General features: G+C 33.6%; 1 protein-coding gene and 1 long non-coding RNA gene across 2 annotated transcripts; one reads left to right on the forward strand and one right to left on the reverse strand.

Moving 5' to 3' along the window:
- The first annotated feature begins 1,558 nt into the window (after nucleotides 1-1,558).
- On the forward strand, nucleotides 1,559-4,578 carry LOC148620442 (uncharacterized). Its single transcript, XR_015921811.1, has 3 exons — nucleotides 1,559-1,946; nucleotides 2,477-2,630; nucleotides 4,452-4,578. It is a non-coding gene; the product is annotated as an uncharacterized LOC148620442 (long non-coding RNA).
- Nucleotides 3,444-8,533, reverse strand: LOC148620443 (uncharacterized). Its single transcript, XM_088581331.1, has 4 exons — nucleotides 8,484-8,533; nucleotides 6,323-6,430; nucleotides 5,475-5,522; nucleotides 3,444-4,657 (listed from the first exon to the last, which is right to left on the reverse strand). Exons 1-4 carry the CDS (start codon nucleotides 8,485-8,487, stop codon nucleotides 4,278-4,280), a joined length of 540 nt encoding a protein of 179 aa, XP_088437457.1. The 5' UTR covers nucleotides 8,488-8,533; the 3' UTR covers nucleotides 3,444-4,277.
- Nucleotides 8,534-17,955: the final 9,422 nt, after the last annotated feature.

Genomic DNA, 17,955 nt, shown 5'->3' on the forward strand with positions numbered 1-17,955 from the left:
AATTAGCACACTACAATACATCGAACAGTCTACATTACGGCAGTCATCTCTATACATCACCATTGTTGATGTCAAGAGGACATTTAATATGGTCAATAAACAGGCTCTCTGGAAGATATTGCGTTACTATGGTCTTCCCAACGAAAAAGTAAAGATCATACAAGGCTATAAAAGAACAACAAATACAAGGGCATCCCCAGTTCTACACTCTCCATCCTTCAATCTGTATACAAGGGTATGTCAATGTTGTCTACTGTTACCTTTAATTTTCGATTGTTATCGACTGTATCGTGTAAACCTTAATGACACCATCTAGAGGTACTAGTATTCAAAGGTCACTCACTACCAAGTAAGAAGATCTAGACTTCGCGGATGATGTGAGCTTACTATCCCATGGATTCAAGCATATTCAAGAGAAAACAAGTTCTTGGCAGTATTGATTCAAAACACGGGTCGCTGACGAGGCGAGACAATAAAAAACCCGACATGCTTTTGTAACATTAAAACCTATCTGTAGATGCAACAACATCACATCAGCTTTGAAACAAAATTGAGAATATTTGCGAAAACGTCAACTCCTTACTTCTTTATAGATCTGAGACCTGGAAAAAGACATGGAAAGCAGAGCATGATCTCCAGGTCTTCATCAACAAATATCTGAGACAGATTCTTCAAATCAGATGACCAAAAAAGTCACAAATGTTGATTTTGGGGGAGCGTACTGCACAGATTATATTTTTGGAAACCATCAAGAAACGTAAATGGCAGTGGATTGGACTCAACCTAAGACGCCCGAATAACAATATCACGAAACAGTCTCTTAAATGGATTCCTCGAGGCAAGAGAAGAAGGGGACAACCGACAAACACCTGGAGGCGGACCACTGATATAGAGCTGAGTTCATGCAACATTTCATGGGGCGAGGTAAAGAGATCAGCCTTAGACTGGTATAGATGGAGAATTGTTATGGATCCCCTTTGCCCCACTGGGCGATTACAGGAATAGATCAGGAAGGTCAGGCTTGTATAGTTTAATGGTTAGTTTTTCGAGTGGTTTTATTATTGACTTGTTGTATGGACATACGTTCAGGAGTGTTACAGAAACACGAATAGGGATTGTTCTGTAATAGATTCTTTCATGGGTCTCTATTAAAGATTTGGATTTATTCCACCTCCGTCTATTTATGAGTGGAGTAAGTGTATGTCATATTACTTGGAGATGAATGAAGACGATTAACAAGCGTAAGAATTTTGGCTAGTAAACACTTTAAAAATTCCGTAATATAGTATTGTTCAGTTTTATGTGTACTTTGGATATATAAAAATGCATTTCCAGACAAAGACGTGGATCTGTGTAATTCAAACTATTATATATGTCACTAGTACTTTTTTAGCAACATGTAAACAATACACTGTCCGATATATTGCCATTTGTCTAGTACTAGTAGATTTGGGACAAACAACATCGGAAATTTGAAGTGAATATTTCATTAATATCTTATTTAATAACACAACAACAAAGTGGTCGATTAATTAATGGGTAACATAGTGGTGAAAAAGGTCTCATTATGTCTGATATTTAGTGATCACGGAGCAGTACGTGTTTTGTTTTGTTTTGTTTTTTTGGTTCTTTTTTTTTTCGTTTTATAACTCCAATGATGAATTGCAATCCCTGTACAATGTAAGTTCGACTGTAATTTTAAATGTTTTGTCATGGCCAAGGTCTGACTAAATATACATGTTTATTTATACATGTGCAATGCACATCGACAAATGTAGGCAAGCGGAATGCAGAAAATGTCATATTAAAGCAACCTCATGTGACCGCCTTCCAAACGTAGTTAAAGGACAGACAACGGAAAATATCCATTCAATCAGCTGATTCCCGCGGTCGTGCTTCACTGGGATTCTTAAATTGTTATTTATTTCTTAGAGTAACTACACACGGTACGTTTGTTGTTACTATTATATTCTATTTATAGTTTATAAGTATTACGTATAATTATAAACTGTTGACCTTCTTAAACTATGATAAAATTGTGATTTTGTGGTCAAAGCGTTTGTCGCATTCGATCATCATGCTTTTTAGCAAATTAAAAATATAGTAGTGAACGGCACCCATTGGCAGTTTTTCTTAGGCAATGAAATTGATTTTAATTGATGAGAATGGTTGAGTTTAAGCGTAATTCTATTGCAATTTATATGAATTTGTTATTTTTTACAATGATTCATGAAAGCAGTTATCTCCCTTTTTATAAAGTCTTTGTTTTAAATATTAAACATAACTCAACTTAATTTAAATTGCAATATCAAAAAATAATACAGACATTTTACTTTGTGTGTGTGTGTGTGTGTGTGTGTGTGTGTGTGTGTGTGTGTGTATTTATGTGTATTATCAACACTCCAATTTTATCATGAAAAAGGGGTGTGGTAATCAAAGCTAAGTTGTGTGCTAAGGTTTTAATTTATCTTTTCAGTTTCTTTGGTATGTAACCAGTCCTACCAATTAAGCAAATCGAAGGGGTTTTTTTATACAGCATCATTATCATTTGTCATCATATATGGAAGTTTGTGGATTTCGTAAAACATCATACAATAAATGCTGAAAATAGTGTAAGCGAGCTCAGAAAGGTAATTACCCTCATCAAATGCAGATACACATGTAATAAATTTATTGTTCAATGGTCTCACATGGAGTTTCCCTGCAGAAACTATATTCTTTCATGCACATCTACATATGTTGCCAATTGTTCTATAAACTTTCATAAAAATCCTCTCAGTGCTTTCGAAGGATTTGCGCTAACGAGTTTTTAACATGTAAAACTTTAGGGAGTTTGATTATACAAATAGTTACAATATTGCTAGTGTATAATTAACTCTGTTAGGGTTGCATATTTACTGAATGTTGTTAATTTATATTTATACTGGATACGACATGTCAAAATCTATATTAAATGCTGTATCAAACCGAGACTCCTATGTCGATACAGCATGTGATACAGATTTTAACATGTCATGTTCATTATATCATATATTTTAAACACATTTCAAGTATGTTCTGTGAAGGGGTGTGATATAAGTCTAGGGATGTAATTTAGGGTATGCGATATAGGTCTAGAAGTGCGATATAATGTATGCGATAAAGGTCTTGGGATGTGATTTAGTGTATGCGATAAAGGTCTAGAAGTGCGATATAAGGTATGCGATAAAGGCCTAGAAGTGCGATATAAGGTATGCGATAAAGGCCTAGAAGTGCGATATAAGGTATGCGATAAATGTCTAGGGGTGTAATTTATGGTATGCGATATAGGTCTAGAAGTGCGATATAATGTATGCGATAAAGGTCTAGCGATGTGATTTAGGGTATGCGATATAGGTCTAGAACTGCGATATAAGGTATGTGATATAGAGTAGAAGATATAGGGCTTAAACAAACACTTATAATGCATGTACAAAAAAGTTACATTTGAATCGAAATATATGATCTAACCTAATTCAATACAGACATAATACTGTTTAGGCAATATATCAAAATACATTTTGTCAACCAAGTCACGTGTTCATTTTATATGTCAGATTCTCCAATAATTATTGCAAGTAGCTGCTTTAAATATCCTGAAGTTTTAATGAGGATTACTAATACATGTATTTAATATTTAGTACATATTAAAGAACAATTATGTTGAAAGAATATAAACGTAATTTAATTCATACTGCAAATTATAAAATAAAAATTCTTTCTCATAGCTATTTCAATCGGGGATATGTTTTGTAATACAATTTGCAAAAATAAAATCACAGTTATTGAATGCACATAAAAGTAAATCATTATTTAGAATTGGCAATAATAAAAATTGTGTCTATTGAAAAATAACATACTTTTTCCATGTGCATATTGTCTATTGCGCGCAGTGCAATAAACAAAATATGCACATGGAAAATTTATGTTATTTTTCAATAGACAAAATTTTTATCATAGCCAATTCTTATAAATTAATTTTAAGACATGAGAAAACCTTATTCAGTTAAATTCAGAGCTACTTTTCTTATGTTTAAAGATAAAATTATGCTTTTATCTTGGTTTTTACTTCATTTCATAAGCGGCAATTTATTGTGCATATATTGTGCATATCCATCGGTGGTGACCTGAGTCTATATTTGAGCTATCCTAGGGTCGCTATTGATATTTACCAGGGAAACAGATTACAGAAATCAGATTCTTGTGTTTATCAGAAAAATAAATCAAATACAGTGTTATACTGAACACTAATGGTTAGTTTACATAATGGTAACATAATGTCCTTCCGGATCAGAGTATTCAGCGTAATCGTACACATAATCCTTCACAGCAGTATCTTCGTTTATTGATTGACTTTCATTATTTTTGTGCGACAAGGTTTGGATGTCTGCTCCTCGGTATTTGTAACTCACATGGATGTCATCTACTTCCAGGTAATCATTACTAGCAGAAGGCCGATTCTCCAACTCCACTATTCGTTCACCTACCATTCGCTGATTGTTTGAACTTAATTGACCCCAATCGTCGTCGTATAGCGGCACAGATCTTTTAAAACGAATATACCTGATCACAATAACTGTTATGATGCCGACGATAATGACAACTGATGCATAACAGACGATAATTATCAGGGTTGAACCTATATTACAATATAAACATCTTGGATTTAAAATACGTGGTCCAGTGATCCTGTGGTCAAATTGTGGTCGTGTGATATTTGATATATGACATGCACATGCATTATCTAAGGTACAGTTACGACCTGATAACAAATAAAGTTTGAACTGAAGATCAAAAACAGTAATTCATTTAAGAAGGTAGACCTAGGGTAAGGGACATAACTCTTAAAATCAGTGATTTGTTTGTATCATACTAAATTTCCTCAAAGCCTTTCAAGCTTTTGATACAGAGTGCAATCACTCCAAGTTTTTTTATGCTTACATGAGGTTAATATGAAATGCTGAATACAAATGTTCCAATGATTTGTAAGAGTTGTGTCCCTTATCTTAGGTCTACCTCCTTAATGCAAGAGTTCAACTCTTATAGAGTCAATGACTGATGCCGTATCGTTTCAGGAAACTTGCAAGGGTTTGCATTATAAATCGTAGAAAGAAAACATGCTATCTACGGACAGATTCATCTATGAATCATGCAATTTTGTCCATGTCTTTCTATCAATTTGATGATTTTATTACACTTGTTAATGCATTCAGAATAGCCCATTAGTGATTTAACCAAATGGGTTGTGAAATTGCATAAAAAATGGCAGGCAGGAACTATCATGTCTTTATAATTTGAACTGTTCTGACAACCTTCAGACCTTAGATACAACTCTTATTGATAAACATTATTGTAAATTTGACTTTCTGAAAACTATCTGATTGCATGAAAAAAAAACTTTAATGGGTTTCAAAATATTTCTGATTGTTAAATAAATGCTATAATGAATAATTTACCTATAACCAAACCCCCTGATGAAGGAGTATTCACTGTTTCATTCGAGGCTAAAACAAATATTTAGTTCGTTGTTTAATTCATTTCTATGATAACAGGTTTACAAGGAAGTTATTGTACTTGTAAAGGATTAATACGTGCAGGTATCTCTCAACCTTTGTTTTTCGGTAATATTTTACACAAAGAACGGAAATCTCGATACGCATCCAATAAGTCAATTAAAACGTTGAATAGACTCATTCTTAATGGATATAGTTATGATAATGTTGTCGAATCGTTAAGGATAGCATTTTGTTGGTATTAGCGTTGATTCGTTCATAGCGTCTTTACTTAGAATTTAAAAACAGTTTTCAGCTTGTCTCTTTCGCTGTACCTGTGTAAAGTGATATTTTGGGGTCAGCTGCAGCCTGCCCTGTGTTAGGAGGGTTTCATCGTCGTTCATTGAGGAAAACTGGGTTGATTTGGGCTGACATTTTCATCCCGGTGGGTTTGTCTCTTTGACATATTACACCATACCTATTCTCATTTTATAAATTAAGTATAAAATAAAGTAAACGCGTAAATGGTAGAAGATAATGTATATTTTTTTCAGTTCTGCAGAATGCAGTGTTAAAGCTCATAGTGATCAAAATAACATACACAATTTGCGACTTTGGGATTACATCCGATGCACTTAAAGCTTTACATTAATATTTTTTTTTTTGTATTTGTTGGCAATTTATTACGACTATAACTTCCTGTGATCAACAAATACCTCTAAGAGTTTTTTTTATCTCAGTTACAGTATCATATCAAGGGCTTTTACAGTACCAATCATCCTTAATGTTCCGGTTAAAGTGTATATACGTACGAGTAATTAAAGAAGTATCCTGTGATTTTATTGATGCAGGATTGCCATTCTCATCTCTAAACTTTGGCAAGCAGTGTCTAAAACAGCTGTATTTATCTGCCGAACAATCTGTGGTTAATAACAAAAAAAAATCTTGAAAAATCTTAACTGATAAACCTTTATTCAATCTTGACAAATTAAATGAAAACGGAAAAATCAGACTGAAAATGTATATTTATATATTTCCGAGCATTAATATAAACTAGTGTCAATATACACAAAGGGTTGTTTTCACAACTTGGTAGCTGTAGGGTAGAAGACTTGCACATTCATTTCCATTCCGGAAAGGTACTTCAATTACATCAAAATCAGCCGGGGTCAGCAGGCGCAAAATCGGAAAAAATTGCAATGGAATTTAAGGGAACATAAACTTTATTCGATTAATGTCAAGTATTTTTAAATTGTACATATATTGTTCAAGCATTCCAATATTTTACTGTTGGGAGACCTATTTCCCCATAACTATTACTGTTCTTGTAGCCTTCGAATCCAATAACCTTTCTTTGTCTAGTATAAAACCGTAAACCAGTTTCAACCAGATTCGACGTAAAGGGCGAATGTGAAAGTGTCTTTTGTTGTCTAATTCCCTGTTCTAGCTATCTCCTTTATTTATTGAAAAACTCTTCATGTTCATCCAGTAAGTGTTGGGGATACAAAAGTAACAATCATTTAGATATGCCACATAAACAAAACCAAAAAATTAGGTAACAAGTGTAACACACGACTCATTGATACAGTCACCGTATCTTATTGATTCTTGAAAGAGTAATCAAGGGAACCAAGGTGCTAGCGGTAATTAAAAGAAAGTAATCCAGGAACAAATACCAGACACAGAAAACATACACACAAAGAACATAAAGTAACTAAAATCATACATACAAAGTAACAAAAGCAAATGAGCAACTCGGACTCCACTAAAAACTGGGAGCATGGACCAGGTGCACCGGTAGACTAAGCGTCCTCGCTTTCTAGAAACACCCGCCGAGCCGCTCATTAAAAGTCAAGTCCGGGGTAGTCGAAAGAAGAAAGGAAAACTATGACACGTTGAACAAATCAGTTTTCACAGAAGATAAATACACCGTAACGATCTACGAGTTCATGATGACGACCATAAAACTTCTGTAGTGATGACTTCAATCTTGTAGCAACATAACACTGTTCCAGAAGCCTATTTGATAGAATTCTAGCCCGATACAAAGTCTGCGTAGTTTCGGCAAGCTCAAGCATAACGTATGAGTTGTGATATGAACACTCCATACGCAGGTGCTGAAGGGATGTTGTCACATATGAAAGGAAGGTTGACAATTCTGAATGAAAAGTCATCACGTTTGTCGTAAAGTTTGGTCTATAGTTATCCTTTACCGTCGATTTCTAAGTGTAGGTCAAGATGTAAGGCTGACTTAACAGTGTCTGTAGTATCCTTTATCTCATGTTCTTTGGGGTAGATGCGATGTATCAAATCCCCAAAATTAGGATTGTCTAAAGATAAGACGTCATATATATATACCGAACACTGAGATTAAAGGATCTAGCTAAACGATATTCATTCTTTCGGATCAGATCAGCTATAAAGTCAGTCTCACAAGAGAGAAGGAAAATGTCAGCAAGTAGAGGAGCACAATTTGTTCCTATTGGAATGCCGACCGTTTGTCGAAAAACGCGTCCACCACACTGGACAAATATGTTGTCTATTAAAAATTCCAGCATTTTGTAAACATCTTCTTTTCTATATTTGGCAGATGATTAAGGTCTTTCTTTGTATTTGATGGCAATGCAGCTGATGAGAGGTTACTCCTTGAACCAGGGCAACAAACCGAACGAAAGTTGCAATGCAAATAATTATGACTTGCATTTTTGTACTTGAGACAAGCAACGGTTGTATATTTTTAAAAGCATGCAATTTTCTTTTTAAAGCAATTTTCGTCTTGTAAATTAGAATTTGTGATACATAGTTGTTATTTAACCACTATTAGAAAGAGATAATAACGAGAAGAAGGTATTCACAAAAAAAAAACGCTAAAAAGGTTTAAGATTAAACCATCGTTATATTACCGTTGACTTGTATCGATAGATGAAGGAGTTAATCAAACAATAAAACTATATCGAAAAATACATTACGAACCCATGTGAACAAGTTGACTGCAAAGCTAGAATAAAAAAAAATATTTCCTCATAACTCGACAGGAAGTAAAGTGCCGTATAAATAGGGCATACATGACGCAGATGAAAAAAAAAACATTCATTTTTATACTATTTACTTTTTAAACACTCGATACTTATCGAACACAAACTTGTACCATCAAATGTATAATGCATATGTAATAGTCGTCCATAATTTGAGCTACTGTTCTATCTTCTGACATAACATTACAATTTTTGGAACGAATCAATTACTGTCTGAAGAGAAGCAAAGCTATATGTCATTTTGTTCAGTGATTTTGTCCACCTTGTCCGTGTACTGTGTAAGCTATTTAACGTCTGTGACCTGAATCAATCTATCCTGAAATATCATCTTCTTTATGGGTGATCGAGTGGTAGTCATATACATGTATTTCATATTGTTTCTCTAAGGATATGGATAAAGATCAATCTGAAATATAAGTTGAGACTGATTTCCTCAAGTCCTGTGTTTTTCCTCAATCTTCAATTTCAGGAGATCTGATTAGTCGAAATTCGAGTTGAGGAAGAATTTGATGAAATTCTCAATTAGAGATGTTTATGGAACCGGACCCTGAACATTATCCTATTTTCTTTGATTTCATTTTCATTATAAACACTATTCTTTGACCATTTTTTTTTCTTTTCCTTTTTTAATTTTGTTTTTGTTTTTTGTTTTTGTTTTTGTTTTTGTTATTGTTTTTTTTTTATAATTTTTTTTAATTTTTGTAATTAGCAGACGACAGCAATATGTCAGACAAAAACACAGCATAAAATACAGGAAAAAATGAAAAATTAAAAAAAAATAATAAAAATTAAAAAAAATGTGTCACCAATGCGTTTTCATAAGGGGAATAACATAACATTAAGTAGCGGTCCGGATTTCTGGTATAGATGACTTTCACATTCACTACCGGAACAGTTCTTCAATTATATCGAGGTCATCTGCAGTAAGCAGGAGTAAGATCGGATGAAATTGCAATGGAAGCCAAGGGAACCGAAATTTGTTTCGATATCAGGAATTTTTGTGTGATACATATATTATAGATGCATTTCCAATATTTTAATATTGTGAGACTTATTTCCACATTACTATTATAGGCGAGTGCCAATTTGGAAAAGGTTTGTAATGCACCTGTCTAACAGATGGCTAATTTTGTTATGGATTGAGAGAAAAGTCAACATAGCTTTGATTTGATTGGTCGTAAAAGTTTCCCATGCTCACGTTTCTTAAAAAATCTCGCGAGATCAAAGATATGTCGAAAAGCTTGTAATTATACTGTGAGATTCAACCCAATGTATTTTGAAACCATTGGTGCTAAATTATTTCTCTTTTTAATATATAGAAAGACAAAACATTGTTATAAAAAAGAGATAAAAACAATATTAAATGAAAAATAATCAAATGTAACGACATTATTGTCGACCCCCCCTTTAAACAGCATAAAAACATTATGAAAGATCAATGATGCGAATTAATATTTTTACAAACCTTAAAAATAAATAGCAGTGGATCTGTCATAAAAACAAAATATTTGCGTATCATGATCGAGTTTCAGTCCCGTTGAATGCATAAACCGCATCCTTAACGTATAAGAAAGCCCATAAATTGACATCGTTGTATTATACGCCAAAACAATTCACACAGCAGAAACTGACCGCGCATCAACTGTTAAAATATTTCCAACTTTTATAAATCTGCAAGGCAGGCAAGAATGATGTACATACATATAGAATGTTATTTATTAAATTTGATACAAGACTCATACAGGTAAACGATATCTTATGTTCTTTGTTGTGTGTGTCTGTTTTCCATTTCTGGTCTTTGTCCTTGGATTACATTCTTTTGATTTTGGTTCTCTTGATTACTCCTCAATCTCAATCGAGATTTTCATTATATTGCCACTGCAATATATCGATGGTCATGACTTCTAGTTGAGCACTTATACTTTCATAGAATCCTTGCTTCATAACACGAGGTTTGATTGTAGCTGACAACTTTTGCATGTTTGTACTTGATATATTCCCACTGTTTTCTGCCAATATGATGTAAAAGTTGATATGAATTTTGAAACAGATGGAAAGGGTTCTTTTTCCTCAATAGTTACTTGTAGTACCGCATTTCATGATTGTGAGGAGGTAAACCGCAATAAAAATTTATTACATGGCCAAGCAATCAAAGGATCACTAGTTGTCGAATAAAGACCCAACCAATAGACGAAAAAAGTTTCATCGCTTTGTACTGGTGCAACCAAAGCAAAGAGCTGATCCTGTTCAGAATGGCTAGACTTTTTCTAAGCTATTGGAATGTTTCTTTCCCAAGCCGAAAGCTTTTATTACTGGGTACTTCTTCTGAAATTAACCACAGACTAGTGTTGAGCTACCATGTAAATTACCTGCGATTGACAGACAGCTATTTTTTTTGTGTACTGTGTTCAACAATTATAAATACAAGCAGATGTGTCGACCATTTTCTGTGCATACTGGAGCGTCTGTTTTCAGTTACACATTCTGCGGCTAGGTGGCTTTTATACTCTGCCGTGTTTTAATTCATCATTAAGAAAATATGGGAAAATAGGAATCTTTGATACCTGTTGGTAGATACAGAATTATATGCAGTCACTGCGAAAAACAATCGAATTGTGCCGTACGAAGTTTAATACTTCTATGTAAGACATATAGTCCACTGGATCTGCTCTTTTTGAGGTTGTATCAGGTAACAAGAATGTCTTGAAATACCTAGAGTGTTTTGGCATGCCGCATACAACGTTTGACAGTTTTACGAGCCGTTCTCTCACATTGGGCAATCATTAAAATAAAAATCATCAAAAAGCAATAAAAGCAACCTCGGGTAAAAAAATGAAGAAATTTTAAGAATGAGCAATAATAATTAGCCTCTAACTTCTTGAAGCATTAAAGGTTTTGCTAATTAATATTCGAGTGAAGAGCGAAAAAGATATATGGCCCTAATTTGCATTCATTATTCTTCATTTTGCCTTACTTTTCTGCATCCAATAAAATACGCCCAGGCCCCCAGTGGATCCCCGTCGTCTTGCGCATGCTTTATTCTACCTACTGAGGTTGCCAGTGGCCGTCGACCTTTTTTTCTTGCGTTGATTTAGCTTCCGATTAAGATATTCGTAGTAGTATGTTTGTCTAACTAAAACGGGAACAATTTATTTAGCGAGCACGCTCACAATACCCAACGCGCAAACATTTATACACTTTAGAAAAGTTCAATCATGTACATTTATGTATCCAAATTTAAAATATTGCCCATAGACCGATGTACGTGAAAAAATGTCTTAAGATATTATTGCTACTAATCATTTAAAAAGTTTGAAGTAAATCGGTAAAAAAACAGGCGTTACCTAGGCCACAAGACGTTATGACGGACGCACCGAGTACGAACGTAAGGACGGACGCTTGAACGGAAAAAAACATCAAATCTCCACAACTTTTCGTTGGATACAATAAATAAGTTTCTTCGATTGTAGTACTTAAAAGTTAACGCTTTAATACCTTTTTCCGAGTTATTGCGTTAAAAAATAGCATTTAAATCGACAACATATTTGTCCAGTTTGGTGGACGTGTTTTTCAACATACGGTCGGCATTCCAATGGGAACAAATTGTGCTCCTTTACTTGCTGACCTATTCCTTCACTCTTATGAGGCTGATTTTATACCTGATCTGATCAGAAAGAAAGAATATCGTTTGGCTAGATCCTTTAATCTCAGTTTCCGCTATATAGATGACGCATTATCTCTAAACAATCCCAATTTCGGGGATTTGATACATCGCATCTACCCAAACGAACCTGAGATAAAGGATACTACATACACTGTGAAGTCAGCTTCATATCTTGACCTACACTTAGAAATCGATGGTAAAGGAAAACTGTTGACCAAACTTTACGACAAACGTGATGACTTTTCATTTAGAATTGTCAACTTTCCTTTCATATGTGGCAACATCCCTTCAGTACCTGCGTATGGAGTGTTCATATCACAACTCATACGTTATGCCAGAGCTTGCTGAAACTACGCAGACTTTTTGTATCGCACTAGAACTCTAACAAATAGGCTTCTGGAACGGGGTTATGTTGCTACAAGATTGAAGTCATCACTACAGAAGTTTTATGGTCGTTATCATGAACTCGTGGATCGTTATGGTGTATCCATCTGCACCATAAAAACTGATTTATTCGACGGGTCATAGTTTTCCTTTCCTCGTCTGTTTACCCCGGACTTGACTTTTTATGAGCAACTCGGCGGGTGTTTCTAAAAGCAGAGGACGCTTACCCTACCGGTGCACCTGGTCCATGCTCCCAGTTTTTAGTGGAGTCCGAGTTGCTCATTTGCTTTTGTTACTTTGTATATATGATTTTAGTTGCTTTTTGTTCCTTGTTGTGTATGTTTGTTTTCCATGTCGGGTCTTTGTCCCTGGATTACGTTCTTTTGATTACCCTATAACCTTGGTTCTCTTGATTACTCTTTCTTAAGAAATATACTCCATTTTGATTCAGATCATAATGGCCTCGCATCGACGCCCAGTTTTGAAATTCGTAATGCATGGCTGTGGGCATTTCTATACACATTGTAGTAAGTTGGTTAATAAAGTATCAATTGCAACTGACCGTTACCTAAATGGACTTAAATGTCATGCATCACTGAATTTTACAGGGTAGATGAAAACTCGTGACTAATGTTACATATGTAATCAGTTTGCCCATTAGATGCAGAATATCGTTAAAATGTTTTATATATAAAATTCAAATTCAGATTGTTATTTGTAACTCTGTGCATGTTAATGACGTTTCCAGTATAATGACAAATTTGGTTGCAAAAACTTGATTTGGTTATGAGAAGGAACAGCCACTGCACGAAATGATACGATTTAACATTTTAATTAATTATTAAATTTCTAGTTTTAAAGTATAATTTACGACGAATTATTTTTTATCTTTTGTAAAGAATAATTTTTTCATTAAATTTCAAGTTTTTTCGTGTTTTCTTTAAATTGATTTTCAAATAAATGTCATTTATGTAAAAAAAAAAAATAACGAAATAAATTTGCAATTTTAATATTTTAATGTATATTTATGCAAAATAAAATTTGTAATATAAATACAAATTTACTTTCGCTTTAAACTACTAATATACATAACATTTTCAAGAATTTATCTACAAAAATGAATTGTAGATTTTAAAAATGTAAAAAACTTTTAATTTATATTACTAATACTTGTATCTACAATGAATTTCGTCTGAATATAGCTGAAATATTGCTGCTCGGACGTTAAACCCCAACAAACAAACAAACAAATCTACAATGAATTTACTCAGTTTCTTACAAACAATTTAATCAATATTTTTTGGGTTTTTTTTTTTAATGTATTATTTACAGGCATTGGTATTACCATGTCATACATACATTTATACGGAATATGATGTGCAGTTTCGTTTATTTTTTGCTGTTAAATGTCAGTCCTTCTTAAAAAAAAATCATAATAAATACCTTCATTGGCCACAAGGTTATTATAGACAAATATTTGGCTTATCCGTGTGTTAACTTTACCACTACATATCTTGAGTTTTGCGATGTACCGTCAGGTAAAACCTTAACTTATCGAATCTAATCTGATCGGTATTTGTTAACAATAATCTCTCCATCGCAAAATAGTGTCGAATGATGTTAGACTTATCACCCTTTAATAACAATGGTAGTATTTTATGCTTTTTTTTTAAATATTTTTATCCAGTAGAACTAGATATTTGTCATTTTTTATCGGTATTTTTTTCACAAAAAGATATTTTGCTTTTAACATTGAAATCAATGCTATGTAAATGCTTTTGAATGGGAGATGAGGGCCCATTCTCATGAAATCACGGAGTCACGTGACGAGACTTACATACCCTATTCTCTGTCACTAGAGCAGCCAGTCGTCACGTTGCATTCGTAGCGGAAAAGCATTGACTATTTTTTTTATTTCATGACATAGCGATAGGTCGGAGGTTGAACCCACGAACTTCTGCGCTTTAAGCGAACACTTCCACTATACCGTCGAATCAAGCGTTACTCTCGTCATGTACAAATGGTTACAATGTGATCCGACAAAAATGACAAAGTACTTTCTGTTCGGTCGCGCTGTGTATAATGTTAATATCTTCAATAAGTTGTATGAGTAAAATACCGTGCAATCATGAGGATTAGACTTTTTTCAGCTTAATTGAAATTACCATGGCAATATACATTGTAGTTTTTGTATAGTGCTATTAAAATTAGGTTCAAATTACATGTTCATACCAGATCGAAGATTATTTAAGCGCCTGTGCGCCGGGTCCGGCATGATTGACAAAAGTATTCGGGTCAACCTAAATCTACATCGTTCTGTGTTCCTTTAAGACTTTTATGAAATGAAAAATATTGAAAATTGGTTACAGGAGCTCGGGAATACTTAGAGTACTCGTCGAGTAGTTGTCGAAAGTGGTCGTGTAAAGACCCAGACTGAGTAATAAGTCTGAACACAGTTTCTAACTTCTTTTATTCTCCCATCCACTAATACATTTGCACCCGACGGACCTCCGATTTATAATCCTGTAAAATCTTATCTTAGTTCAAACTTTATGTGATAGCATATTGCGATCTCTGCGTTTACTGTTCGGTTTAAGACCCAAGTTGAAACTACCATGAAAGATTCGGATCTGCATTCAACCCTACTTGATTACTCCAGGCATACGGAAGTTCATAGTTGGTCTAGTCTTATTTATAACACTATAGAAAGTCATGTACACTCATCTGTTTTCTGCTACTAAATATTTTCAAAATGAAAATATATAAATCTACAAGGCCTGGTCCTGTCAAAGATGAGCGAAATTCTTGTCCTGATTCGATGCACAAAATCAACCATTTTTCTTTACTAGTTAGAAACTTAAACTTTGCATCTGATTTTCATGGCAACTGCGATACAAAACAATAAATCAGCATCCTTTATTTAATAAAGCACCCCTACTTTCAACAACCGAAATAGTTGATCTTTTTCAATTATTTAAACAGCTACAAATGTGTCCCAACAAAGACAGAACGCATCGTAATTATTCAAAGAACTTTATCATTGATGCACTTATGGTACAACAGCAATAATCCAATAAATCATACGGGAGACGTAAATAAAAGAGCTACGAAATGGCATTTTTGAATTATTAAAACGAAGAGGTCTGCAAACTCGACAGATGCCCGTCGATACACTAATAACAATTGAAAAATATATCATCACTCAAGAAATTTATAAGAAATGTTAAAAAAATGCATGCACCAATTAAAAGTCGGGACATTAACTATAAGTAGTCTATGCAGAATGTCGTGGTGAATGCACTTTTGGTACCATTACCATAATAAACAACGCCATAGTATTACTCTATAATTGCTGACCATGTCGAGTGTCGTTTCATGCTCTACCACCATGTCCATTTAGTATCTTCTAGATCTGTCGAACGCAATAGCAATATAGTAGCTCTAACTTTTGTACTGGAAGATTATCAAACTATAACAACATCCTTTTGTTTAATTTGTGACTATATTAGAGTCATTGTCCCAGCCCCTTACCATAATGGCCCCTTACTTCATAGCACATACACATTTAATAAAGTTATAGAAATGGAGTACAAGATCATATGTTAGTAATACCAATGGGGCTGTATGCATAAACTATGAACACTTATGAAACTCATACATGTAGTTAATACATGTATAAAGCGTTCCTGTTTTTGCAAACAAAATCAAATCATTATCAAAACAAGACTGACGATATACTTGCACCTGCATCACCATCTTATACATGTCTATATATCATTCAATATATCATAAGACACAGGGGAATTTAATCAACTATACGTAGTACATGTATGGGTAACAAATAATCTTAAGTGTTTAAATGTACTTATGATACAATATACTGCTTAAAAAAAAACTTCGATAGGTTTTCAAATGTGAGACTAACTAGTGGCAAAGGCTTTTATTCCTTATCGTTTAAAGAGTTTATAATTTCATACAACTAATTGTTTACGTATGACCTTTAACAATACATAAACTAACAAAACTTGTTTTAATTACTTGTAATCAAGAATTTGGTGATAAGAAAAAAAGTCCTGTATCATTTTTAAAGTTTGTGCACAAAAATATGTTACGCTATTAACATTGACGATGGTTTTGATTTTTAAAAGATCCCTGTATACTTTAAAGGTGAAAATTTAACGCGGGAAAACATCCAATGTTTGCAACATAGCTGAAGCAGGAAACAATTAACTCTGCTTAATTTTGAATTAAACGCCTGGTACACTCATGCCTTTATCAACAAATAGAATAAATCTTCTATTTTAAGTAGTCTGGTGACTGGGGATTGTTTAGGAATGCTGATTGTGTCCATACGTTTCAAATCAACACTGAAGTGTATTAATGCCGGCTGATATTTCACATCACATAATAAGAAAAATAAGGGGGAGGACAAAGGAAAGTTTTGTCAATAGTATAAAAACTAAACAGAGTGTGATACAGAGTATGATCTCGTTTGAAAACATCTTTAATGTATATTATGGTGTCGCAGATTTTGTTGATTTTGTCCAATATTCTTTACACAGGTTACTATGCTAGCTGTTTTTGAATGTCTCTGAAAGATGAACAATAGCGGAATTTGTATACTACCAATTAAATCACCAAATCCCGTCTTATGCTTGTTACTACCCTTCCAGGTTTACTTACAGTTTATGTTATATTCAAATCAGAAAACCCAGGTTCTTTTCATATATTAGGTATACTGTGAAACTGCTCACAAAGAAATAACCCTTAATTCAAGATTAAAACCTTCAAGTTGGATGATCTTCTCCATGAGTGGATCATTTTCTTCCTTCATACTCAAGTACATGTATAGTGTCTACAGTTCATGCAAAGCTTCTAAATTCTTATTAAAAAGTTAAGGGAGATTTACTTAGATGATATATAGACAGACAGATCGACAGGTAGACGGATAGGAATCTATATACTTAAGTATAATAATTATACTTGTCTATGATGTTGTAGTTAAATAATAAAAACTAAATCACTAAAGTATTGTGTTTGAAAAAGGGAACAACAACAATGGAATCTGGTAATTCAAGAAATTAGAAAGATTAATATTTCTTTGAATCTTTCGAAGCATGGTAGACTTGCTTAGTATACGTATTTCATTGGGAATCATTACTTTCATAGTTTTTTTGTACTTACGAATACCTTATTAATTCCTCATGTCTTTTTTATTATAGTACTGTAATATAGAAACATTTTATTTCCATGTAGATGAAAATTACTGTTTTAGTTAACTGTAGAATTATTGTGTATTGGGCTTTGTGGTTTTCGTCAAATGTCAATATGAAATGATAATTGTTTGTTTAAAACAGTGGTT

Source organism: Perna viridis, chromosome 4 (assembly GCF_037379345.1).
Source record: "Perna viridis isolate PV_CMFRI_1.1 ecotype Kerala chromosome 4, ASM3737934v1, whole genome shotgun sequence".
Lineage (NCBI taxonomy): Eukaryota > Metazoa > Mollusca > Bivalvia > Mytilida > Mytilidae > Perna > Perna viridis.